The sequence below is a fragment of the Pelobates fuscus genome, chromosome 8, assembly GCF_036172605.1.
Source record: "Pelobates fuscus isolate aPelFus1 chromosome 8, aPelFus1.pri, whole genome shotgun sequence".
NCBI lineage: Eukaryota > Metazoa > Chordata > Amphibia > Anura > Pelobatidae > Pelobates > Pelobates fuscus.
The window spans coordinates 148,573,295-148,597,380 of record NC_086324.1 but is presented as its reverse complement, the minus strand read 5'-3'; the positions used below and the strand labels follow the sequence as shown (position 1 = coordinate 148,597,380).

General features: G+C 40.3%; 1 protein-coding gene across 1 annotated transcript in view; it reads left to right on the top strand.

The window, feature by feature from the left end:
- Nucleotides 1–24,086, top strand: part of INTS1 (integrator complex subunit 1) — a 56,929-nt gene that overhangs the window by 27,143 nt on the left and 5,700 nt on the right. The window contains exons 31-46 of the mRNA XM_063430425.1: nt 49–173; nt 3,048–3,302; nt 4,468–4,627; nt 10,048–10,188; nt 12,306–12,486; nt 13,078–13,201; nt 13,505–13,635; nt 15,012–15,099; nt 15,190–15,416; nt 15,655–15,778; nt 18,922–19,049; nt 19,564–19,756; nt 20,496–20,623; nt 21,592–21,704; nt 23,147–23,260; nt 23,988–24,058. Coding sequence (XP_063286495.1) covers nt 49–173; nt 3,048–3,302; nt 4,468–4,627; nt 10,048–10,188; nt 12,306–12,486; nt 13,078–13,201; nt 13,505–13,635; nt 15,012–15,099; nt 15,190–15,416; nt 15,655–15,778; nt 18,922–19,049; nt 19,564–19,756; nt 20,496–20,623; nt 21,592–21,704; nt 23,147–23,260; nt 23,988–24,058 — 2,303 coding nt within the window. The remainder of the gene's footprint in view (nt 1–48; nt 174–3,047; nt 3,303–4,467; nt 4,628–10,047; nt 10,189–12,305; nt 12,487–13,077; nt 13,202–13,504; nt 13,636–15,011; nt 15,100–15,189; nt 15,417–15,654; nt 15,779–18,921; nt 19,050–19,563; nt 19,757–20,495; nt 20,624–21,591; nt 21,705–23,146; nt 23,261–23,987; nt 24,059–24,086) is intronic.

Genomic DNA, 24,086 nt, shown 5'->3' with positions numbered 1-24,086 from the left:
ATTGTTAGGATTTGGTTTGAGTAATTAATGGGTTTTTATTCCCTACAGAAAGCACAGACTCCGTGAAAAGAAAGCCCGTCCCTGAAAGTCCCCCGGGGCAGGTACGAGCAAGAGCACTGACTCAAATCCCTGTTCTGGGTCCTGAAGATGATCTGGCTGGAATGTTCCTGCAGGTAAAGGAAAACTTCTACTGGATAATCATAACCCCTTTTAGTATGCATTGTTTAAGATCAATGAATACTAGATATTTTGTGTTTTTTAATTATTATTATTATTGTGAATGAATGGCATTAAAATTAGTTTTCTAGCAACACTCACTTCTCAATGTTTTATAAAGATATAAATCTTTATGAAATATTAATGCTGAGTGCCAAACATTGTCCTATGGTAATCTAAAGATATGATAAGATAAAATAGGGACTAGTTTGTGTAAATCTGAGCCTGACAAAAGGCAGAGCACTGCCTTCAAATTTTCTCCAATACCTGCAGCTGTCACAAGTGACTTCTGTGGGATTCAGGTGTGGTCTCACTTATTGTGAGACGTGGTATGGAGGGTGCTACGTAGACCACAGTGCTGTACTCTCGTGGCTCCTGGCAGATGAAGCTCCAGTTGCCAAAGAAGACCAACAGGGAGAAGATGGTGGCGGCCACAAGGGACAGCTTGGGGTATGTAAACCCACCTTTCACCGGGCCCCACGGCCACAGGAACGTAACCAGAGATGTCACCATTTGGAGGTCTTTGCAAAGTATGTAAAGAAAAGAATTGTCACTACTGATATTTTCACTGTCCAGCCATGACATGTAAATTACATTAAAGCCGCACAGTATTTTAGAGTGGGGATGAGTAGATACTGAGAAGCAGGATTACCTTAATAAGGCTACAAATTAAAGGGACACTCCAATCACCAAAACCACTTCACCTTAAAGAAGTGTTTTTTGGGGGGGGCGTGGCTAACAGTGATACCGAGCGGACGTCTCTAAGCACAGCTCTGCTCAGGCCTGAGAAACTACCTACCATATAGCTACAAAACAGCAGAGATTTAGCCCAAAAAAACAGACATCCCCCCAACAGAGACAATGGGGCGAAAAAACAAGAAGGCTCAAGGACCGGTAGGTCCCCACCAGCGAGATATTAGAATCTCCTTTGAGCGGCCGACAAACTCACAGGCCATAAAGATGGCGCCTGATTCGCGCCGCACACAAGTGGCATCTGAGGCCTCGCAAGACGAAGAGGAATCCATACCCTCCCCCCTGTCAGAAACACCATCCTGCCTATCTGAATCGGAGGAAGACGAGACACCCTCCACAAAAGGGGACATAAAAAGACTCCTCATAGAAATGAGGAAAATCTGGGGAGCAGACCTCAAGCAAGTCCAGGCAGAGGTAGGGGAGGTGCGCCAAAAAGTCCAGGCATTGGAAAACAGTGAGACAACCAGAGAAAATAACCTAAAGGCCTGGGACACCCACCTAGAAAAACTCACCTCTCAAGTGCAACAACTGAGACGCTCGGTGACCACAATTGAGGCAAGGCACCGGCGGAAAAACCTCCGTCTCCGAGGGATCCCTGAATCAGTGACCGATGAGCAGCTCATGCCCTATGCCCACAAGCTGATATCAAACATGGGTGTGGGGTGAGGTGAAGACAGGCAGCGGTTCTCCTCAGCATTCCGGGTGAGGAAATCGGTGGCAGCCCCAAGCGGAGCCCCCAGGGACGTCATCATGGTGACCCTGGATATAGCTACAAGGTCAGTTATAATGGCATGTTCCCGAGAAATGGGGGTAATCATTAATGAAGGACACAAAGTGGCAAATATTCCCTGACATACCATTCACCGTTCTCACGGAGAAAAGAAAGCTGGCACCTATAGCCAAGAAAATGCGAGACTCAGGAATAAGATATTGCTGAGGAGTGGAGGGTACTCTCCTAACAGAAATGGAGGGAGAAAATATGATCCTGACCTCAGAAGATGATCCGGAGACCTTCCTGCAAAAGGTGGGTCTGCCCCCGACAAGGGAAACCCCCTCACCCACCAAGAAACCCGAAAGACCAGAGGGTCCCAGTAAGAAGGACCACAAACAGAGCAAGCCATCCAGCTTCAAGGTGAAGAGACTGACTCCAGCACTCCAGTTGCGCCACTATATTATTGCACCACTATAACATAGCATTACTAGAGATATTGCATTGCCAGAGATATGGCGTAATTATACAGGCTACATTACTAAATATATTGCATTACTATATATCTTGCATTACTAAATATATTGCATCACTATATTGTTGCGTTACTATATTATTGCAGTACTAGAGATATTGCATTACTAAATATATTGCATAATTCTACATACTGCATTACTAAATATACTGCGTTACTAGAGATATTGCATAACTATATTCTTGCATTACTAAAGATATTGCATTACTAAATATATGGCAGAACTATATATACTGCATAACCGTATATATTGCATAAAGGTACACGTTGACTATAACTTAATAAAAAATACAAATTGAAAAAAAAACAAAAAAAAAAGTGGTTTTGGTGCATAAATGCCGCTCCTTTTTAAAATACTTTTTGCCGTTTATGAGAAAAAGTAATGTTTTACTTTTTGCAAAGAACACATCTGTAGTGGCTGTCAACCAGACACAAGGCAGGCTTAAATCCTTCAATTTTCAAAGATCATTTTCAATCATCAAACATTTGACATAATCACAAATAGCACGGTGAAGTCAAGTGCCTCCAATGCTTCCCATAGAGATTGCTGTGCATGCGCTGCATGACCGTTTGTTAGAGTGCTTTTTAAGCTCTTCAATGTAACTGTTTTGTAGCAATGTGTGGTAGACAGAGGGTCAAGTAGCAGTCTGATTGTGCTAGAATTTTAATTATGGACTGACACTGGAAATGTGTTTTTTTTTTGTTTTTTTTTTTATATTTTTTTATTTAACTGCTGGTAGTGAGTAAAATTCTGACCTGTTTTCCCATTTGGCCTTTTTTTTGTGATTATCCAACAAATATTTTCTTATTCCCCCAACCTTTTTTCTGTTTCAGCTTTTCCCATTAAACCCAGATCCACGGTGGCAGAACAACAACCCTCGACCTATCTCTTTGGCTCTGCAGCAAGCTCTGGGTCAGGAGCTGGCTCGTATTCGTCAGGCTAACACCCAGCTGACTGGCATTGCAGTGCGTTTGCTCCAAGCAGTGGCAGCATTGCTAAGTTCTCCACACAGCGGAGCTTTGGTCTTGGCTATGCATAGGAATCATTTCATCTCTTGCCCTTTGATGCGTCTACTCTATCAGTACCAAGTGAGTATTTCCTGAAATGGCATTTTGTGAAAATACAGATCTATGTTTGTTTTTGTATCATGTCTCTCCCAAAAGCACCTGAAGAACCCAGGTAAGTGGCAAGCTGTTAAGAAACCAGTTCACTACTTACCATTCCATGTTTTTATGAGTCCTTCACTGTATCTTTAAAAAATCAAAAATGTAAATACATATACTTACCATAAAAGTTCTCAACCAAATCACATTTAGTGGGCCTCATTAAAGCTGCAGAATGAGGCCTTCAATCAGGAGAGTCCTGTTCTAGTCACTGTGGTCTGATCTTATATAGTGAACTAGCAATCTATTGTTGCTTTATGTATACGTGTTTTTTGCCCATCCAACAGGATAAGTGGAACTGCTATTTAAAGGAGCCATAACACAGCTGTTATCAGTTTACACACAGCCTAGTTCACAGTGCCGCTATAAATGGGGCCAGATGTGCTGTCCACTGCTCACCTTATTTTAAAGGGAGGAGAGGAAGCTCACTCCAAGTTGCAGATGTTGCATAAACATACCACAAGCACAACTTGGCCAGAATTAATACAGGCAACCCAGACTGTAAAAATCAGGACTGCCTGATTGTCAGCTCTGAGGGACAGGCTTAGAGAGATTTTTACATAATGTTGCAGTTCTTATTAGCCGCTCAAAGCTGAAAGTATGTTTAGGGTACTCTGTGCACCACCAGCTGTGCAAAAAATGTAGAATTGTGTCCCTTTGATCTACATGAAGGAAACACACCTTTTAAAGTTTAAAGCTGTATTACCGTAGGATTTCTCCTGGCAGAAAATTAAGCAGTGAGACTGCAGGGGCATGATCTATATACACAAAAACTGATTCATTAGGCTAAAAGTATTTTGCCGACTAAAGTGTCCCTTTAAGTTTCATTAAATGTAATACATTTATTAAAAAATTGATGACCGTTGTCCTTTAAATACCCCCATGGCAGAGAGATCTGTGTTAGTGAATGCTCTACAACAAATTCAGACCCCAAACCAGACTATGAAAAGTATTGATGATCTCAGACCTCACAGAGATGCTCCTAGTCTGGGACATTTTACAATTGTGCACACTATATTAACAACAATGTAGCATTCTTCTAGATGTTTAATTAGTTGCCTTTTTTATTAAATCTATTTTTTTTCTACAGCGCTGCGTCCCCCAGGATACAGCCTTCTCCTCACTGTTTTTCAAAGTCCTGATGCAGATGTTGCAGTGGTTAGACACTCCTGGTGTAGAGGATGGACCCCTTCGTGCGCAACTGAAATCCTTTGCCTCTCAGTACTCTTCAAAGCACAGGATCAGTGACGGTATGGTGGCATTTTGCTGGAGTCATTGTAAAAACCTTCAAGTCAAACACATTTCAGTTTCTTGCTGGGTTTTTCCTGAATTAATTTAATTGCATATATTAATCATGCAATTACTTGCATTGTTCTAAAAACCAGAAATAGAGGAGCAGACAGCTACTGGGCTGTTTTAATGCAATTATTTTTTTATTCTTTAAACCTCTGTACTGCATATTGTCACTGTGGGTGTGAATGTTAAAGACTTAATTCAGTTGATTTTAAGCATCTTATTATTGGCACTGTTGTTGATATTCCTTCTAGAACATATTTATTATTAAGGTCTTTAAAAAAAAAAAAATTTTTAAAAATCCAAAAATTTTTTTTTCAAAAAAATCCTAATAATACCCTGAAAAAAGGGTGATAAAACATCAATCCAATTGTCCCCCAAAACAAGGACAGAAGGTGCCTGTAGCAAGTGTGTTAAAAATGTCTACAAATGCTCGCAGTTTAGGGAATAAGATCCATGAACTTGTGGCAATAATGGCAACTGATAGTGTAGATTTAGTCGCTGTTACTGAGACATGGTATGATGAGAAAAATGATTGGGACATAGCAATACCCGGGTACTCTTTATATAGAAAAGACAGGGAAGGCAGGAAAGGGGGAGGGGTGGCCCTGTATGTGAAGGATAGCATAAAATCTACTGTAATAAAAGTTAGTGAGGTGAGCATAGAGTCCGTTTGGGTTACGTTAGAATTTGGTTATCACACAGTAATTTGTGTAGGTGTGATTTATAGGCCCCCAGGACAAATTGAAGAGTTAGATAATCTACTAGTTGAAGAAATAGCTAAAAATGACAATGAAGGAGGAAGTTATCATCATGGGTGACTTTAATCTTCCTGATGTGAATTGGAAAACAAAAACAGCTGCTTGTGCCAGGAGCACACATATTCTAAACTCCCTACTGGAATTGTCTCTAAAACAAGTTGTTGAGGAGCCAACTCGTAAAGAGGCCATACTAGATTTAGTGTTAACAAATGGAGATTTGGTATCCGATATTACTGTAGGTGAAAGTTTAGGATCCAGTGATCATCAATCAGTGTGGTTTAATATAAGAACAGTGACTGAGTCACACCACACAAAATAAAAAGTTTTAGACTTTAGAAAAACAGACTTTTCTAAAATTAGAATATGTGTAAAGGAGTCATTATCAGACTGGAGCAATTTAAATGGTGTCCAAGAGAAATGGGATTATTTAAAAGTTGCACTACTGAAGGCAACAGAAAATTGCATTAGGCTTGTCAGTAAAAGCAAAAAATTCAAGAAACCACTGTGGTACTCCGCAGATGTGGCCAAAATAGTAAAAAACTAAAAGTTAGCATTTAGTAATTATAAAAAAAAACCAGAGTGAGGAAGACAGAATGATCTATAAGATTAGGCAGAAAGAGTCTAAGCAAGTTATAAGGGCTTACAAATCACACACAGAAGAGAAAATAGCACAGTCAGTAAAAAAGTGGGACAAAACTTTTTTTAGATACATAAATGAGAAAAGAAAAGTAAAACAAGGATTAGTTAGATTAAAAACAAAAGAAGGAAGGTATGTAGAAGAGGATAAAGGTCTAGCTGACTGCCTCAATGAATATTTTTGTTCGGTATTTACAGATGAAAATGAAGGAGAGGGACCTCAGTTAAGAAAAAGGATAAATGAGTTATTTATTACACGTGCGTTTACAGAGGAAGAAGTTCTATTTCAACTGTCAAAAGTAAAGACAAATAAGTCAATGAGACCTGATGGAATACACCCAAAGCTATTAAAAGAGCTTAGTGGTGAACTAGCAAAACCATTAACAGATTTATTTAACCAATCATTGTTAACAGGAGTAGTCCCAGAAGATTGGAAGTTAGCGAATGTTGTGCCCATTCACAAGAAAGGTAATAGGGAGGAGTCGGGCAACTATAGGCCAGTAAGCCTTACTTCAGTAGTGGGGAAAGTGATGGAAACCATGTTAAAGGATAGGATTGTTGAACATCTAAAAACACATGGATTTCAAGATCAGAGACAACATGGGTTTACTTCAAGGAGATCATGCCAAACTAATCTTATTGATTTTTTTGATTGGGTAACTAAAATTATAGATCAGGGTGGTGCAGTAGACATTGCTTACCTAGATTTCAGTAAGGCTTTTGACACTGTTGCACATAGAAGGCTTATCAATAAACTGCAATCTTTAAGTTTGGATTCCAATATTGTTGAATGGGTGAGGCAGTGGCTGAGTGACAGGCAACAGAGGGTTGTAGTCAATGGAGTATATTCGAAGCTTGGGCTTGTCACCAGTGGGATACCTCAGGGATCTGTACTTTGACCCATTCTCTTTAATATTTTTATTAGTGATATTGCAGAAGGTCTTGATGGTAAGGTATGTCTTTTTGCTGATGATACTAAGATATGTAACAGGGTTGATGTTCCAGGATGGATAAGCCAAATGGCTAATGATTTAGGTAAACTAGAAAAATGGTCAGAGTTGTGGCAACTGACATTTAATGTGGATAAGTGCAAGATAATGCATCTTGGACGTAAAAACCTAAGGGCAGAGTCAGGGGCGTATTAGCAAAAAAAGCCGCCCCCAAATGCCCAAGGCAAATGTCTCGTTAGCCTTGCGGCTAACAGACATGCCGGCGGGCGATCGGGCGGCACTTCCTGGCAGGCGGCCGGCCGGCGAGGGAGCACTTCCCCTGAGCTGTCTGCTCAGCTCCCTCGCCAGCCGCAGAGTGAGGCTGGGAGCCGGAATATGACGTCATATTCCGGCTCCCAGCCTCACTCTGAGGCGCGCGAGGGAGCTGAGCAGACAGCTCAGGGGAAGTGCTCCCTCGCCGGCCGCCCGCCCGCCAGGCAGTGCCGCCCGATCAGCCCAGCAGCCACTGGACCACCAGGGAGGAAGAGACACCCCACCCTCCCCAGCATTCCCAAAGGTAAGGGGGGGGGGGGGGTGTTAAATTTAAAAAAAATGTGTTAAAAAAAAAATTAAAAAAAATGTGTTAAAAATAAATTTTAAAAAAATGTGTTAATGTGAGTGGGTGAGTGTGTGTCTGTTAGTGTGTGTGTGTCTGTTAGTGTGTGTGTGTCTGTTAGTGTGTGTGTGTCTGTTAGTGTGTGTGTGTCTGACTGTGTGTGTGTGTGTCTGACTGTGTGTGTCTGTTAGTGTGTGTTTGCCTGTGAGTGTGTGTGTCTGTTAGTGAGTGTGTGTGTCTGCTAGTTTGTGTCTGCTAGTGAGTGAGTGTGTGTCTTAGTGTGTGGCTGTTAGTGAGTGTGTTTGTCTGTTACTGAGTGTGAGTGTGTCTGTTAGTGTGTGTGTGTGTGTTTCTGTTAGCGAGTGTGTGTTTCTGTTAGCTAGTGTATGCGTATCTGTCAGTGAATGTGTGTGTGTGTGTGTGTGTGTGTGTGTATTTCGAATGCGGGGGCGGGGGGAAAGGTTGGGTGGGGGTGGCGCGGGGGGAGGGGGGTCGCCTGAGTTTTGTCCTGCCTAGGGCAGCACAAAACCAGGATACACCACTGGGCAGAGTACAGAATATTTGATAGAGTCCTAACCTCAACATCTGAGGAAAGGGATTTAGGGGTGATTATTTCTGATGACTTAAAGGTAGGCAGACAATGTAATAGAGCAGCAGGAAATGCTAGCAGAATGATTGGTTGTATAGGAAGAGGTATTAGCAGTAGAAAGAGGGAAGTGCTCATGCAATTGTACAGAACACTGGTGAGACCTCACTTGGAGTATTGTACACAGTACTGGAGACCGTATCTTCAGAAGGATATTGATACCTTAGAGAGAGTTCAGAGAAGGGCTACTAAACTGGTTCATGGATTGCAGGATAAAACTTACCAGGAAAGGTTAAAGGATCTTAACATGTATAGCTTGGAGGAAAGACGAGACAGGGGGGATATGATAGAAACATTTAAATACATAAAGGGAATCAACACAGTAAAGGAGGAGACTATATTTAAAAGAAGAAAAACTACCACAACAAGAGGACATAGTCTTAAATTAGAGGGACAAAGCTTTAAAAATAATATCAGGAAGTATTACTTTACTGAGAGGGTAGTGGATGCATGGAATAGCCTTCCAGCTGAAGTGGTAGAGGTTAACACAGTAAAGGAGTTTAAGCATGCGTGGGATAGGCATAAGGCTATCCTAACTATAAGATAAGGTCAGAGACTAATGAAAGTATTTAGAAAATTGGGCAGACTAGATGGGCTGAATGGTTCTTATCTGCCGTCACATTCTATGTTTCTATATTTTGGAATTATCCACTCTGGTTAACAGTGGAAACTAGATATCTGGACTATACACAGGCTTTGAATTTATCCAGTCTGGTTAACATGGGAAACTAGATATAGTTAAGGTTATTCACTAAAGTTAGAATTGTTGAGGATTCAAAGGGAATTTCAAATTTAAGGCCAAAGTAGCCAAACTGGAAGCATAGCTGACTTGAACTTTTTTCAGATCAGCTATTTCGGCCTTTAATTTAGTTTTACTACACACACAGTCTGATTTCCTTACTGCTTGTGCATGCTCAATGTAGTGGTTATAGTGCCATTGATGAGAGAGCGCACCCCATTGTAAGTAATCAAACCGTTTTGGAATGGTATGACTTCTTATCTGGGGTCTGCTTGGCACTTACAGTATCTTTACTGCAGATCCTGGGCAGACTGATGCTCTCAGCCAATGAGCTATGTTTCTGCTAAGGAACTTGCGGCTCTCCCATTACTGTAGTGCTGTAGTGGAGATAGAGAGTGGCGCTAGGTGGACCCTGGGTAAGAAATCAAACTGTTCAAATGTGGTGGGGTGCTAAGGCACACCTGGCATCATAGCTAATAGAGCAAGCCGCACTGGAGCTTGGAGTGTTCCTTTAACCCCTTAAGGACACATGACGTGTGACATGTCATGATTCCTTTTTATTCCAGAAGTTTGGTCCTTAAGGGGTTAAGGATGATGGTAATTTATTTTATGTGATCTGTTTACATTGTAATCGCTTCTATAAAAGACCAGGAAAATCCTGATATTTTTTTGCTACTATTGTTATTCAACATTTAAATGACTGTTAACCCCTTAAGGACACATGACATGTGTGACATGTCATGATTCCCTTTTATTCCAGAAGTTTGGTCCTTAAGGGGTTAAAGATATGGTGTGAATGTTTATTTGGAAATTTATTTTGCTGGTAATCCCCACTAGCGTACATTGTACTGCGTATCTACATCTTTACTCGTACATTTGCACTCACAGTCTCACAACATGCAAAACATGTTTTTTTTTTTTTTTTTTTTTGTGGTTCTATTTTATTTGTTATAGTTTTTTAAAAATATATTATTTGTATATATTGCAATAAAAAGGTGCAAAGTGCATTATTAATGTTAAATATAATGATCATTTTGAATTTTTCTTCAGTACGTGGGGGATTTTTGCACCTAGCAGAGGCACTTGCATTCTGCCGTGAACCCGATGTGATAAACTCCACACTCCGTGCCATAATTACCACTCTGAAATCTGGAGACAAGTGTAATGTGGAACCCGAACTGATCAGCAAAGGTGAGTTCTTATTTAATCATCTCCCAGAATGTTCCTGTAATCTGTTCTATTATTGTACTGTTGTGTAGAATGTAGCAGATGAACTGCTGTTACCATGCTGCATTCGCCTCTTAGCTGAGCTATTATTTAAATATTTACTGCAGTGTTGTCACTAAAGTGAACTTTTTAGTAAACGGCTACTGCAGTGTTTCTATTTAATGTGATAAAATATCATTGTTATTGAAGTGTTAACCTAACTCGAACTAATATTAGTTAAATGAACAATTTAAATGGTTCAGAGTTTAGGTAAGGCTAGCTATGATTTCCTTTTTTAGCAGAGTATTCCTCCAAAGGTGAGCTGGTAATTGGTTATGGTAGTTCTTCTCCTAGGGTGAGTAGGCAAAGGGCAGCAGACTGCGTTTGAGATTGTTGGTGGTATGTTTAAAATATACACGAGTTATTAAAAAAAAAAAAAAAAATTAGCTTTTTTTTTTTTTTTTTTTCTGTTTGTTTTTTGCTAAACACAATAGGAACCCTCTGTTATTTTTTTTTTTGTCTGGCTTTAATCTGTGCTTGGAACATGTAATCTAGGTGGGAACATATTGAAACAAAATAAAAAAAAGCTTAAAGAAACTCCATAGCCATTTTCTCACTTTTGCCATTAAAAAAATAACCTATATTAACCTATATTAGCTGGAAATCAGACTGATTCCACCTGTAAGGGCAGTCCAGAATTGAAATGCCAGCAAGTTCTCTCCGCATGAGAGATACTAAAACCTAGACAATTGTTTCAACCTTCTTTGGGCCTCATCAGCAAGATGTAGCTGATACCCTTCAAGGCACAGTGAGCAAGGTGTCCACGTCTGGACTACCCTTTTTTTTTTTTTTATTCTTTTTATTTATGAAGTGCAAGTTCAAACACAAAAGCAGGCAGTGTCACAACAATAGCTGCATGCACCGTAAATGAAGATACAATATAACAGTGGTGTGACGAACTGTAGTAGGCGGTAGCACAATTTTTACATTTTTTCTTAATGAATACAAGAGCTAGAAGGAAATATATAACAGGTTAAAGTATAATAGGTAGTGTAACTTTGCCTGTGCCACTTTTGGTGGGCGGTAAACCTACAAGGTTGTGTTATCAACTGTCCCTGTCCACCTTAGCTTGGGAGTAGGGTTTGGGACAAGCTCTAGGGATGTGTGTGCTATAGCGGCTAGAGGCAACATTAGTTTGTAACATGGTCTAATGGCTCCTTGACCCCGGAGTCGGAGGGGGGGGGGAGGGGAGAGGGGGGAGTATACCATCCGCAAGGTAGATGTGTGGAGTGTGTGACCTTAGTGTCACGGGCTTAGTGACATCACAATGGACTACCCTTTTTAATTTCAGGAGAGCCTAAGTAAATGCACAGTGGGCATGGGGTGGGAAAGTGCAATATAATATCTTAACCCCTTTTTAACTGGTTATGACGTTTATCGCAAGCATACAACCTTTTTTCTATGCATAGTTTAGTTCTTTTACATTTTTTTAATATATATATATATATATATATATATATATATATATAATATGAAAGGTTTGCTTCCAAATCCTAAATACATGGATACAAATAGTTACAATAGTTAGTGGTGCCAAGAGTCCCAGGCACTGTCTCCTGTTTAATGGTTTGATGGTGAATCTGGGTCCACAGGAGCCTGCAGCTCCCCCCCTCTGTTGAAATGGCTAAGTCAGAGTTATTCTCCACCTTAATCATTGCCAAATCATACTGACCGTGATAGTGGGCACTGATTGGCTGAGAGTTTCAGTGGACTGCTCTCAACCTATCACTGAGATTTGGTATGGCGTAAGATGGAGCGTTACTCTGCCTAAGCCATTCCATCAGAGGAAGCCATGCTGTAGGCACCTGTGGATCCAGAGCCACTGTTAAACTACTCAGAATCTAATAATCAAACTTTCAACATCATCCAGGAACCATGATCACATCAGTGAATTGAAGTGATTGTGGTGCCAACAGTGTCACTTTAAGTGTAAACATTTATAATTAAATTTTGTGTTAGTACAGTTGTAAACCGTGGAAAATAATTTGATTAGCTTACACGTTTTATCCATTTTTTTTTTCTCCCGCTGTGTTGTGCAACAGTTCTTCAAGGACTGATTGAAACAAAATCTCCCTATTTGGAAGAGTTTTTAGCCATTCTACTATCAGTAAACATTGAAACAACATCGCGTTTTACGGCTACTGGCCCTGTGGCCATCGTGTGCTCTCTCCTTCTACAAGAGAGAGAGGAGGCGCCTGTGAAAAAAGGAAGTGAAAGCTGCAGGTAATTTCTCCCTAAACGAGTATGTTTGTGTTTGTTAAAAATGCTGTCCTTATAATGTACAGTCAGTCCCTACATTAGCTCTAATATTAGCACTTTCCTAGCCTGTCCTGATAATGTAAAGTCAGATCCCCTATATTAGCTAGAATATCAGCACTGTCCTAGCCTGTCCTGATAATGTACACTCAGATCCCCTACATTAGCTATATCAGCACTGTCCTAGCCTGTCCTGATAATGTACACTCAGATCCCCTACATTAGCTTTAATATCAGCACTGCCTGAGCCTGTCCTTGTGATGTACAATCAGATCCCCTACATTAGCTCTAATATCAGTACTGCCTGAGCCTGTCCTGATAATGTAAAGTCAGATCCCCTACATTAGCTATAAACCCGGCACTTTCTGAGCTCTGTATTGAGCTTTGCACATAAACATTTGTTTTATTCCTTGAAACACTGTGATGCACTCATGAAAACCCTTGTGAATCCCAGCATTCCTTCAGACAGTGATAGGGGCCTTTACAGCTTGTGTTGTGCAGCCAATTTAATCGCTGAAAACACTCTGATTCACAATACATCTCCTGTTTGTTTTGTAGCTCAGAAACAACCCGCTCAAGAACTTCTTCAGGTCTTCTCATTGACTGGTTGGATCTGTTAGACCCAGAAGTTATTAGTAGTTGTCCAGATCTGCAGCAGAGACTTCTGTTTTCAAGTAGCAAGGTACGACATCTATGAAAAAATATACACGCCATTTTTTTTTATTTTTTTTTTACAAAGCCCACTGCACGTTAGCAACATGACGTATTTATTAGAATGTTGTCTCTATGCTGATTCTGCTGATAGAACTTGTCATCTCTCTATTTAGACATATAAAATATGTCTTTCTCACTCTCCTGCCAACATAATGTCAAAGTTAATTATGCATTATTCAAAATACGACATTGAATGTCCCAGTTATACAGAATAACAACTTACAGTTTGGGTTAAAAAGGGTTACTTAGCAGTTTTGTTTACATTTTTTAGGTGAAAGTTTCCCCAGGCTCTCAAGCTCCTTCTTTCCGTCCGTACCTTTTGGCTCTGTTAACCCATCAATCCAACTGGGATACGATACATCAGTGCATCGGGATCTTATTAAGTAAACAGCGGGAGCAACGGTAAGTGATCAATAGACGGCTTCAAGTGGTTATGGTGATAATAGTTTGGATGTGAAACATTGTATATCCAGAGGTATTTGCAATTGTGTCCCAGAGGTTAGTTACAAACCCCCGGAACATGTGACTTAGGCAGTGCAGAACTCAGCACAGCCCGGAGGCTGCCCAATATCAATTCAATGCATAGTTTACATCTGTCGTTGGTGTGCACTGCATTCTGGCGATAGACATTCACTGCTCATGTCCCCACTCCCTCCCTTCTTAATTGCAGCCCTTTCTGCGTGCACTTTTCATGAAACACGAAGCATATGAATTCTACACCTGCACTTTTCATTTGAAATTCAGGTTATGAAAGCTGTAATTCTGTTGCAGCTATTTTCCATGACATTTTGATTACTGGAGCATCAGAGCATTGGGAAAACCTAGAGAAAACGTTGCTCTGAAAAATGTATCTTTTTTTTTCTTGTGTTTATTGAAATATATGAATGGATAATTTTCTGCATCATCTATTAAATGCTTAAAGTCCCTGCACATAAGTTTAATAAAATGTAAAAAAATGCATACATATTCAGGTAGATTTGTGGAGTTAAAATTAAAAAAAAATGTCAATACTATGTTTCATTTTATCTGATTTATCTTTTCCTCTGCCCTCCCATGAAATTAAAATGTATTTAATTTGAATCTCCATTGTAAGGAATCAAACCATTTTAGACAACTAACTACTGAGTGAGTGCTAGTGACTCTGTCTGAGCTTAACCCTATAGGGCTGGGCTTAGCTCATTTGCTGAGACTGATCCTTTGATGCTCTCAGCCAATGAGCTAGCTCTACGCTGCAAACTTCCCAGTTTACCATCAATTATAGTGGAGGCAGGGAACGGAGACCAGCAGGCCTCAGGTAAGAAGTCACTTCTAAAGTGCTTTGACTAATTACAGTGGTAGGTGCATCAGGGAAGACCTGGCGGTACAGTGAGCTGTAGTGGTTATGGTGCTTGTGGTGTACCTTTTAATGTAAAGTTTGTTTGGTGTAAACCTCCAGCATCCTAAAAGTAAAAGAGTTGTCTGTGGCTTACTAAGCAGCATTGCAGTTGTAATTTCAAGAGCTACTCGTTTCCTGCCCTGATTTCATGACTTCTAAACCTACAGCCATAGTTCATCATGTATGCAGAGACTGACTCCAGTGAGTGACTCTGTAAATTAAAATAAAGTATTTATCTGCAGCATGGGCACCTGACCTTGTCCGGCCTCTTGGACACTAAGTTTTAGCCAAAAGTTTTAAACATTCTCCAGAACACTTTTGCGTTCCAAATCTCATTCGTAACCATTGCGGGATCTCTCTTTAAAATATATATTTAACACGTTGTGGCTTATGTGACATTTAGGTTGGACCCATCAGCTTCTTTGGACTTTTTGTGGGCATGCATCCATATTCCCCGGATCTGGCAGGGAAGGGACCAGCACACGCCACAGGTACAGACTGAACCAATGTACGGGCACCTCTGCACTCCTATGTGTAGTGACTGATAGTACTGACTGACCATTCTTTATTATCGCACACAGAAAAGGCGAGATGAATTTGTTCTGCAGCTAAAGCCATCAGAACTGATTTGCCTTGTGGATTTGATTATCTCGGAGTCAGAAACCAAGAGTCAGGAGCCAGAGGAGACTTCTTGTCATCTGATTCAATCACGCCTTCCACTTTTAATCAACTTTTGCCATGGAAACCAAGAAAGCATCAAGAAGGTCATGGAGCATTTGATCAATTGTATAAAACAATGGGGGAATAGGTGAGTCTAACGTACAGGAATACATATTTTTTTTTTTTTTATATCTGTGTATATTGTGCCAGTGGCGACATCGCTGATAACAAATACTCTGGATCAGTAACTTGCCCTGAGCTTGTCTCTTGGATATAGAATTAAACAAAAGCATTTGCTACCTGATCCTCTCAACAGATTTTCAGACATTCAGCGTGAGATTTGAAAGGTCAAAATAAATCCTCTAATGCAGTATTTATCTCTTTAGTCCTTTAGGGAAACCATGCCGGGACCTTCTCCTGCAGCTTTATCTACAACTGCCAGAATCGATTGTTTTAGTGCCTGAAATCTTGCAGTCCGGTGAGGGAGCCACTGGCAGCAGTACCTGCAAGGTATGTAAGCAGGAAATGTTTTGACTCCATTCTGAGTGAGCGTAGTTCTCTCTATATGGTACCAGTGTCTTAGAAGAAGCACTGTCTTCAGATAATGTACATGCAGCATCATATAGCTCTGTAATCACTGCTTAAATATCGTTAACACATTAATCTAATAAAAAAACCTTCTCAGGATAAAAACTGTTCAAAATACCAGTGTGACCCCAAAATTAAAGAAACACTCTGGGCACTAAAATAATGAAGTTGTTATGGTTCCAGGAGGTCCTGGGCGCCATCTTACCATAGGGGGTTAAACCACTTACAGTCCGTTCAAAGGAGCACTCCGGGCACCATAATATATTCATCAGAATTAAGTTGTTATGGTGCCTGAAGGTCCTTCACCAACGGTTTAACCACCTCTTGAAACAGGAATTCTCACACAGACTCTGTAAGTCAGAGGTGCCCAAAAGGTAGATCCCCAGATGTTTTAAAACTTCAGCTTCCATGATGCTTTGCCATTCTAAAGGCATGCAGAGTTTCATGGGAGTTGTAGTTCTACAACATCTGGGGATCTACCTTTTAGGCATCCCTGCTCTAAGTCATTTAGATACTCCACATTCATAAAAACAGCTTGTCGAAAATATGTGCATTTCTGAAGCCATTTTATGAATGGGGAACTACTGATTGGCGTAGAGCATTAGCTGATTCTCTCAGCCAATGAGTGCTGCCTTTGTCTGAGGCTTTTTCTGTTTCAAGGATTAGAGCAAAGCCAAAGGACACATGTAGAGCTACACAACATTGAATTCAACTCCAGAGACTTCCAGGCACCATAACAAATTCATTCTGCTCTCCGGAGTGATCCTTTTAACTTTTTGTAAACCGTTAAGCAAAGTGGTTCCCAAACCTTTTAGGTTTTTTGTGCCCTTAATATTTTTCAATATTTTTCGAAGGCACCTCAAGTCAAAATTTCTTTTTGAATGCGGATGTACATTTGTGTGAAGTATTTGTGTTTGAGTGAAGGGGTGTGTGTGTATATCCTTTTGGAGTTTGAATGCAGGGGTGTGTTTGTATGTAATATTTGTGTTAGATTGCAGGAGTGTGTTTGTATGTTGTGCTGGTGTCTGTCTGCTTTGATATACATACATTGCCACATACATACATACTTACACAGATATACATACACACAAATTCATATAGACACCTACACATACACTCACTGACACATACCTTACCATACGCATACACACACATACACACAAACATTGATACATGCACACACCATGATACAGATACACACTGACATAAATACACACACAATGACACACAGATGCACATACACAGACGCATATCCTGACACACAGATGGCACACACTGACACAGAAGCATACTGATATATATATATAGTTCAAGTAGAGATTGTAGCCGTATTAGTCCAGTGATGTAGATGTAAAAAACAGATAAAATTTGTATCTTGTAATACCCTTTTTATTGGACTAACAGAATTTTCGAATGACAAGCTTTTGGGAGAACCACTACCAACACTTTACATGAACACTCCCCCACATTATCTGACTGTTCTGTCATGTATATCAACACTCTAAAACTCATTCCAATATGTTTATTCTATCTATATTCAAAGTACTATGTGTAGACCTATGCTTTCCCATATTATGCATGTATGCTTATATATATTTATGTGTGTGTGTATGTATAAAGTGTACCATCCTCTGCACTGTCTGCTTGTTTGTTTTTCTTCTCCCTCTCTCCCCCTTCACTCTGCTCTTCAGAAAGATATGTATATTTTATCTGTTTTTTTACATATATGTATATCTCCAGCCACCCTCCTGTTAGCTCACCTTTTGTGTCTAGGAGGGTGGCTTGGAGTCCTGCTGCTGCTGGTGGGAGTGCGGAGTCTGCGGCTGCCTCCTCTCTCATGAAGCTGAAAGGAATTGACAAGTTGTCACTTCCTCCCAGCCGGCCGACGTTACAGGGGCCTGGTCACAGTCTTAAAGGACCGTGGCACCCGACCGGACCCTCTGTGTGCCTGTTGTGGCGCAGTGGCTGGTTTAGCCACTTAAGCCTAGCACCTTAATTTAGTAGAAGTTGTTTTAGTGTTCATGAATGGTTTAGCCTTTAACCCCTTAAGGACACATAACATGTGTGACATGTCATTGTTCCCTTTTATTCCAGAAGTTTCCAGAAGTTTGGTCCTTAAGGGGTTAAAGGTGAGCCAGAGACCTCCTGGCCCCATAGCAACTTAATTTGAATGAAATTGTTATGGTGCCCAGAATGTTCCTTTAACCCCAAAGTTGTGAAGACAGCGCCCATCAACTCTGCCCCCTGGTTTCCAGTGATATCCAGAGCTGTTGTGAGGGAGCTGAGGGTTGGATTACACTGAAAGCATCCGCTGATCACTAGCTTCCCAATCATAAAACTGTTAGAAAGGTACATACCTTTTTCACACAATTTTGTAAATGGGAAGCTAGTGATCAACTGACAGCGTCAGCTGATGCTCTCAGCCCATCAGTGGTGCCGGGTCCTTCTCTTCATTATTAAAGCCTTAGACATCACCAGAAACACAGGGGCAGAGTGGATCTCTTGACACCATAACAAGTTCATTGAGATGAAGTTGTTATAGTGCCTGTAGTGTTCCTCTTAATATAGCCAGAGATATCAGTCCAATCAGATTGTACTAAGAAGACTGGCTCCAAAACACATAGAAATCAAACTGAACAAGTGCTATAGGAAGGGATGCACTGTTACTATTTAGCCAGGTAAGCATGCATTTGGTTTGTTGCTACTACCCAAACAGATCTTATTTAGTAACTTAGCGGTACTCATTTTATTGGATTTGGCTAGTGACAAAATAAGGAACAATTACACACCAGAGATGCTGTCCTGTTTGCTTTAGGTTTGTTGCAGAGACTGTCTTGTATATCCAGCCTGTAGTTTCCTAATGATATCATTAGTATACACAGATGACTACAAAGAAAGATTATGAATGACATTTACACAAAGGATTATTTCCTTCTGTAGTGATTGTTTGCTAACATCTCTGGAAGGCTTTTCTCTGCATTCCATAGTCTCCACAGTTTTGTATGAGATCCATGTGAGTTACATATTTGTATCATGCACATACTGTCTTCTTTTGCTCTTTTTAGATGGATGGTCTTATACACCGTTTCATTACCCTCTTAGCGGATACCAGCGAATGCAAGGAGAGTCGGATGTCCGATGCCAATATGGCTTGTCGCAAGCTTTCCGTGGCACATCCTGTCCTACTCCTCAGGTATAGATTGTACTGTGCAACTTCTGTGCAAAGTATCACTATCTTTCAAGTTCAGGCAAGACACCTCAAAATGGCGGAGAGCAAACATCTGTTTTTTGTTCCCGTATTTATTTTACCGCAATTTGTACTCCTTCTGTTATGGTTCTGCTATCGGACTGCAAACTTTAAATTTGGGCAAGTGTCGTGTAAAACTTGTAAACTTTTTTTTCGTTGGTGGAGTCTCCTCTAAAGATCTTGCCATTATCTTTGGATAGGACCTATTCCCTATTCTTCTTTCCCAAACATATAGGGGTAATGTGTCTCAAGTAGATTGTAATAGTGTACATTCATTTTGGTAAATTCCTTGGCCTCCATGTTACATTATATCACAGATGGATGTTTTCCTGGACCACATTCCATTGCTTGATCTATTCCTGGGTTAGTGCGAATGCTTTCTGTTTACACCCAAGTGTCAATCATTGAAATTCCACTTTGTTTATGGCTTAGAATTGAATTCTTGCTGTTTGTTGTCTAGGCACTTGCCCATGATTGCCGCCCTGCTCCATGGACGGGTACACCTGAACTTCCACGAGTTTCGGCAGCAGAACCATCTGACTTTCTTCGCTCATATACTGGGCATCCTTGAATTGCTACAGCCTCAGATATTCCACAGCGAGCATCAGGAAGCCTTGTGGGACTGTCTCCTCTCATTCATCAAGCTTTTGCAGGTATTCCCTTACAACTATAAAAAATGCTCTATAGACCCGATCCACAAACCGCATCTTGTTGGAGATGCTAGCAAGCTCTGTCAGAGTAGATTGTAGACCAGATTTTCTCCAAAATTTGGGGGCTTTCTGTTGGTAATCATTTCTCAAGTGCCATTGTCTTTACACTGTAGGTTGCTCATAGAGGATACTTGAGTTGTGGTATGAGGCATCATTTACATAAAACGGTTAAATGATGTAAAATGTGCCCAGTGCACCTCTGCTGAAAATCTCATGAATACCGCTTCCTTGTGGGGATCATCAGCAGTACTGAGCTCTGGTGCCTCTATTAGGCAGTCTAGGTTCGTATTGTAACCTCTATTTATCGTATCTAAAACACTGATTATGGCAATCCTGGCAAGCAGTCTGCCCACCCATATATTAACCTTGGCAGTCAGTGCCACTCTCGATCATGTCTTGAAACGGTCTTCTTTGTGATTTTAAAACACAGGTCGTTTTACTTATTTAGTAGATGAGCATGGTAAGCCAAAATGAAAATATACTTGAAGTGATGCTTTTGTTTTTTTCTTTTCTTTTCTTATCAGTGTAAGAGATACTTAAAACTGTTTTTGTCTTCTGTACCCAAAGAACACATGTAGTTTAAATTGTATGTCTCACACTCTGTTTTGCACAGCGCTGTTAATCTCAGGCTTCCACTGTGAGCAACTACGTTTGTGCCTCTAAAATACTTTTCTCTGCTTAGAATTACAGGAAATACTCCAGGCAGCTAGCGGGATTCATCAGCAAGTTTGTGCAGTTTATCCACAAGTACATCACATGTGCGGCTCAAACAGCGGTGTCATTTCTGCAGAAACACGCAGATCCCTTACAGTAAGTCAATTAAATCGGCACTCCTAGCACAAAGAGCCGTTGCAGGCACCCACACATTGGGTGCAATGTATAGGTTAGGCTTTATTTGGTTGTTTTATTACGTTGACTACGTTTTTATTCGTTTTCCTTTTTTTTTTTTTTTTATTGTGTATATATATTTTTTGTATTATAAGTAGTTTGCTCCAAAGGTCTACTGTTTTCCCCTCTCCTTACTAACATGCAGTGTTTCTCTTTGTACACTCAAAAAATAATTTACAGCATGATGACAAGACTTCTGAGTTATCGTTCAGTTGTTTGTTTTTCTACAGTAGAAAAATTTTAATTTTAAAAATACTTCCCAACAACCCCTTTCTATGCCCATAACCAATTAACCACATAAAACCGTTTTTAGCTAATTAGCAATTCTCCTGAGAAATAAAAAACCTTTGTACAAATTGCAAATAACACTGTCATCTTTGATTCGCTGAAAGAATAAATTCTTAATTGCTGTGTCTGATACCTGCTTACCCTTACAAATATTTGTGGGTGAATAATGAGCAGGTTAGAATTTCTTATAATCCTGGGGCCGTAGGAGAGAGGTCAAACCACCTGAAAACATTTCAACAAAATTGAGAGGGACAATACCCATAGCCTCCTTGCACCTAAAACATTGCAAGAAGCTGTAGGCATGCCACCTTACAATGCCTGAAATGTTCCCCTGAGCGTCGATTTGAAAAAAAATTGCCATAAAAAGTTGTTGTTTGTTTTCTCTAAAAAAAGATTTGAAACACATAGACTTTATACATAAAAGCAGGAATTATAGGAAAAACACTGCAGAATGTTAAACCAAACTAGATTAATCGGAAAGTATGTGTGGCCTTAAATGTCCAATCCCTTGTCCATTTTGTACAATTACTGTTTTATTAATTAAGCCCAAATAAAATGTGTAATGAGTGCAGTTTTCAATTGTTAAATGTTTGCTTTTCCAGCGGTTTGTCATCCGAGAACTCTGATCTGGCGATGCTGAAATCCCTCTTAGCCGGTCTGAGCCTGCCCGGTAAAGGTGGAGAGTTGGAGAAGAGTCCTGATGAGGACAAAGAAGGTAAAAATTGATAGGCATTTGTGTTATCAGTTTGCGTGACGAATTCAGTTTTATCCAATTGGCATCTGGAGTGCAAAGCTTACTCATGGCATCATTTGTTTGAATGATAAATACATCAAATACATTCACTCCATGATGGAAGCTTAAATGCCAAGCAACTTGAGAAGGGTAGTTCGTCATTTGATGAATAATGCAACATTTGCAACAAAAGTCACAAGGCGTGAAATAGTGTGCTGTAGTGGTTATGGTGCCAGGGGAGCCCTTTCCCCCCCCCCCACTACCCCTGTGCAATGTTATCAGTAAAACAGTTTGACCTGCAGTCCGCTGGCCACCGCTCTGCTCCTGCATCTCTCAGAGCTGGATGCCCCTAGCTGGCACCTTCATTAACTCTCCTAAGCTAAATCCTATTATGCAAGGCTAGCTTATTGTCTGAGAGCATCACCTGATCGGTCTCAGCCAATGAGCTATGCCAATGAACTGCCGAGCTTAACTCAGACAGAGCTTCTGGCCCGCAGAGAGCCAGAGAGTAGCACCTGAGAGATCCTAGGTGAAGAGTCAAACTGTTCTAAAATGTTTTCACTACTTACATTGAGGACATTCCTGGCACCGTAGCCACTGCAGCATGCAAAAAAAGATCTGTATCAGTAGATTTATCATTATGCTTAATCAAATATTCACCTGCAGCTGGATAACAAGAGTTTGTGGGTTTTAATTCTCAAACTGTTAAAAGTATGTAATTAAAGGTTAAATGAACACTATAGCTTATGAATATATATACCCAACACTGTAGTACCCTTGTCCCTAGTTGGGTAGAGGTCCCCCACTTTTTTTCCAACTAAAATTAATAAAATAAAAGTTTTACTTACCTTTTTCCCAGTGCCGAAGCTATTCACATCTACGCTTCCCATGATGTCATCGATAGTATGACAGCCACCAGAGGTAGATTTAACGCTGCAATGGAAAAATATAAATTTGTCAAAAAAAATAAAATAAATATAAAAATAAAAAACCGACAGTGTTTTACATTGCAGGGGTAAAAGAACAGGGCCACTGCACCCACTTTATTGAGATTTAAACCTTTAAACTCAGTGACAACTCTTGGATGATCAGAACAGATACAGAAAGTTTTTTTTCTGTAAAATTTTATTAAACCCTCAATGCTAATTTTCCCCCCTGGGTCATCGCTTGGCCTTCTCTCATGTATACATAACATGGTTTATTTACTCAACTGAGTTGTAGTGAAATAAAAATTTTAAGTGCACATTTCTGTCCCAAAATTACTTTTTTTTACCCCCAATTCACTGTGTAGTGAATAAACTGTAGAGTCTTTAGCATTTAGAGCCCATATAATTTGTTGTATTATTGTGCTTGTTGAGATTTCTGTGTGCTTGTGTTTAAATATACTGATGATTTTTTAATTACCGTATTACATTTTTGCATAGATGAGCCAGCAGCGGGCTCCCTCCCACTGGTCAGTGTATCTTTCTTTACGCCTATTACTGCCGCTGAAATAGCGCCTTACCTGAAAAGAATATCCAGAAGTCAAAGTGTAGAAGGTAAGCATCACATTTATCTGTCAGAGTAAATATTCTATGTATCTGGAGCAGTACAGGGCACAAAACACTTGATCTATCTCTGTAACAGGTCTAATCCATTTATCTCCTTTGTTCCTTAGGCGTTATTTTTCCTATGAGCTAGCTTGCCATTGTTATTGATTTATTTTATATGATTAGTGTCTTTTGTGCTGCTCGGTGACTTGGATTTTGCGTGTAGACCTGTTGAGTTTCATGTCCTCAAAGAAAAGGCTTTTCATGTTCCAAGCAGAAAGAAAGTAAACACAGTTTCTGTTTGTTTGACAAAACTTTAGAAGGACACAAATATAATTAAAGAAATCCCAGGAGCTGTGTATAAAGTCACATCACAGCTCCGAGTGAACTGTGTGTTCTGTTTTTTGTTTTTTTTTGTTTAGCTCATCTCTGTTCAGCGCTAGTATTTTTTTAATTTTTTTGTCCCTCTGCCTGCCACAATCTGATCAGTTCTTAAAATCCAAACATATTGCCTAAGGCAGTCTGAGACGTGCAGGCCTGCCAGCTGGGATCTCTCTCCTAGGACCCACGCCGATATGTCATCACATTTCATTCGCTCCCAAAAATGAATTGCCTGATTGAAAAACTCTGCTGTATCCAAGCCTCTGATCATCTCATGCTGACCCGGCTTCTTTCCAGCTTCAGCCTGTGATGAATTTAAGTTGATGGCTGCAGGATTTTTCCTCTTCTCTTCCAGATATCCTGCAGGTTCTGAGTGACATAGATGAAATGTCCAAACGGCGTCCTGAAATCCTGTCTTTCTTTGCAGTGAGTATACCCGAGCCCACCTCTGAGC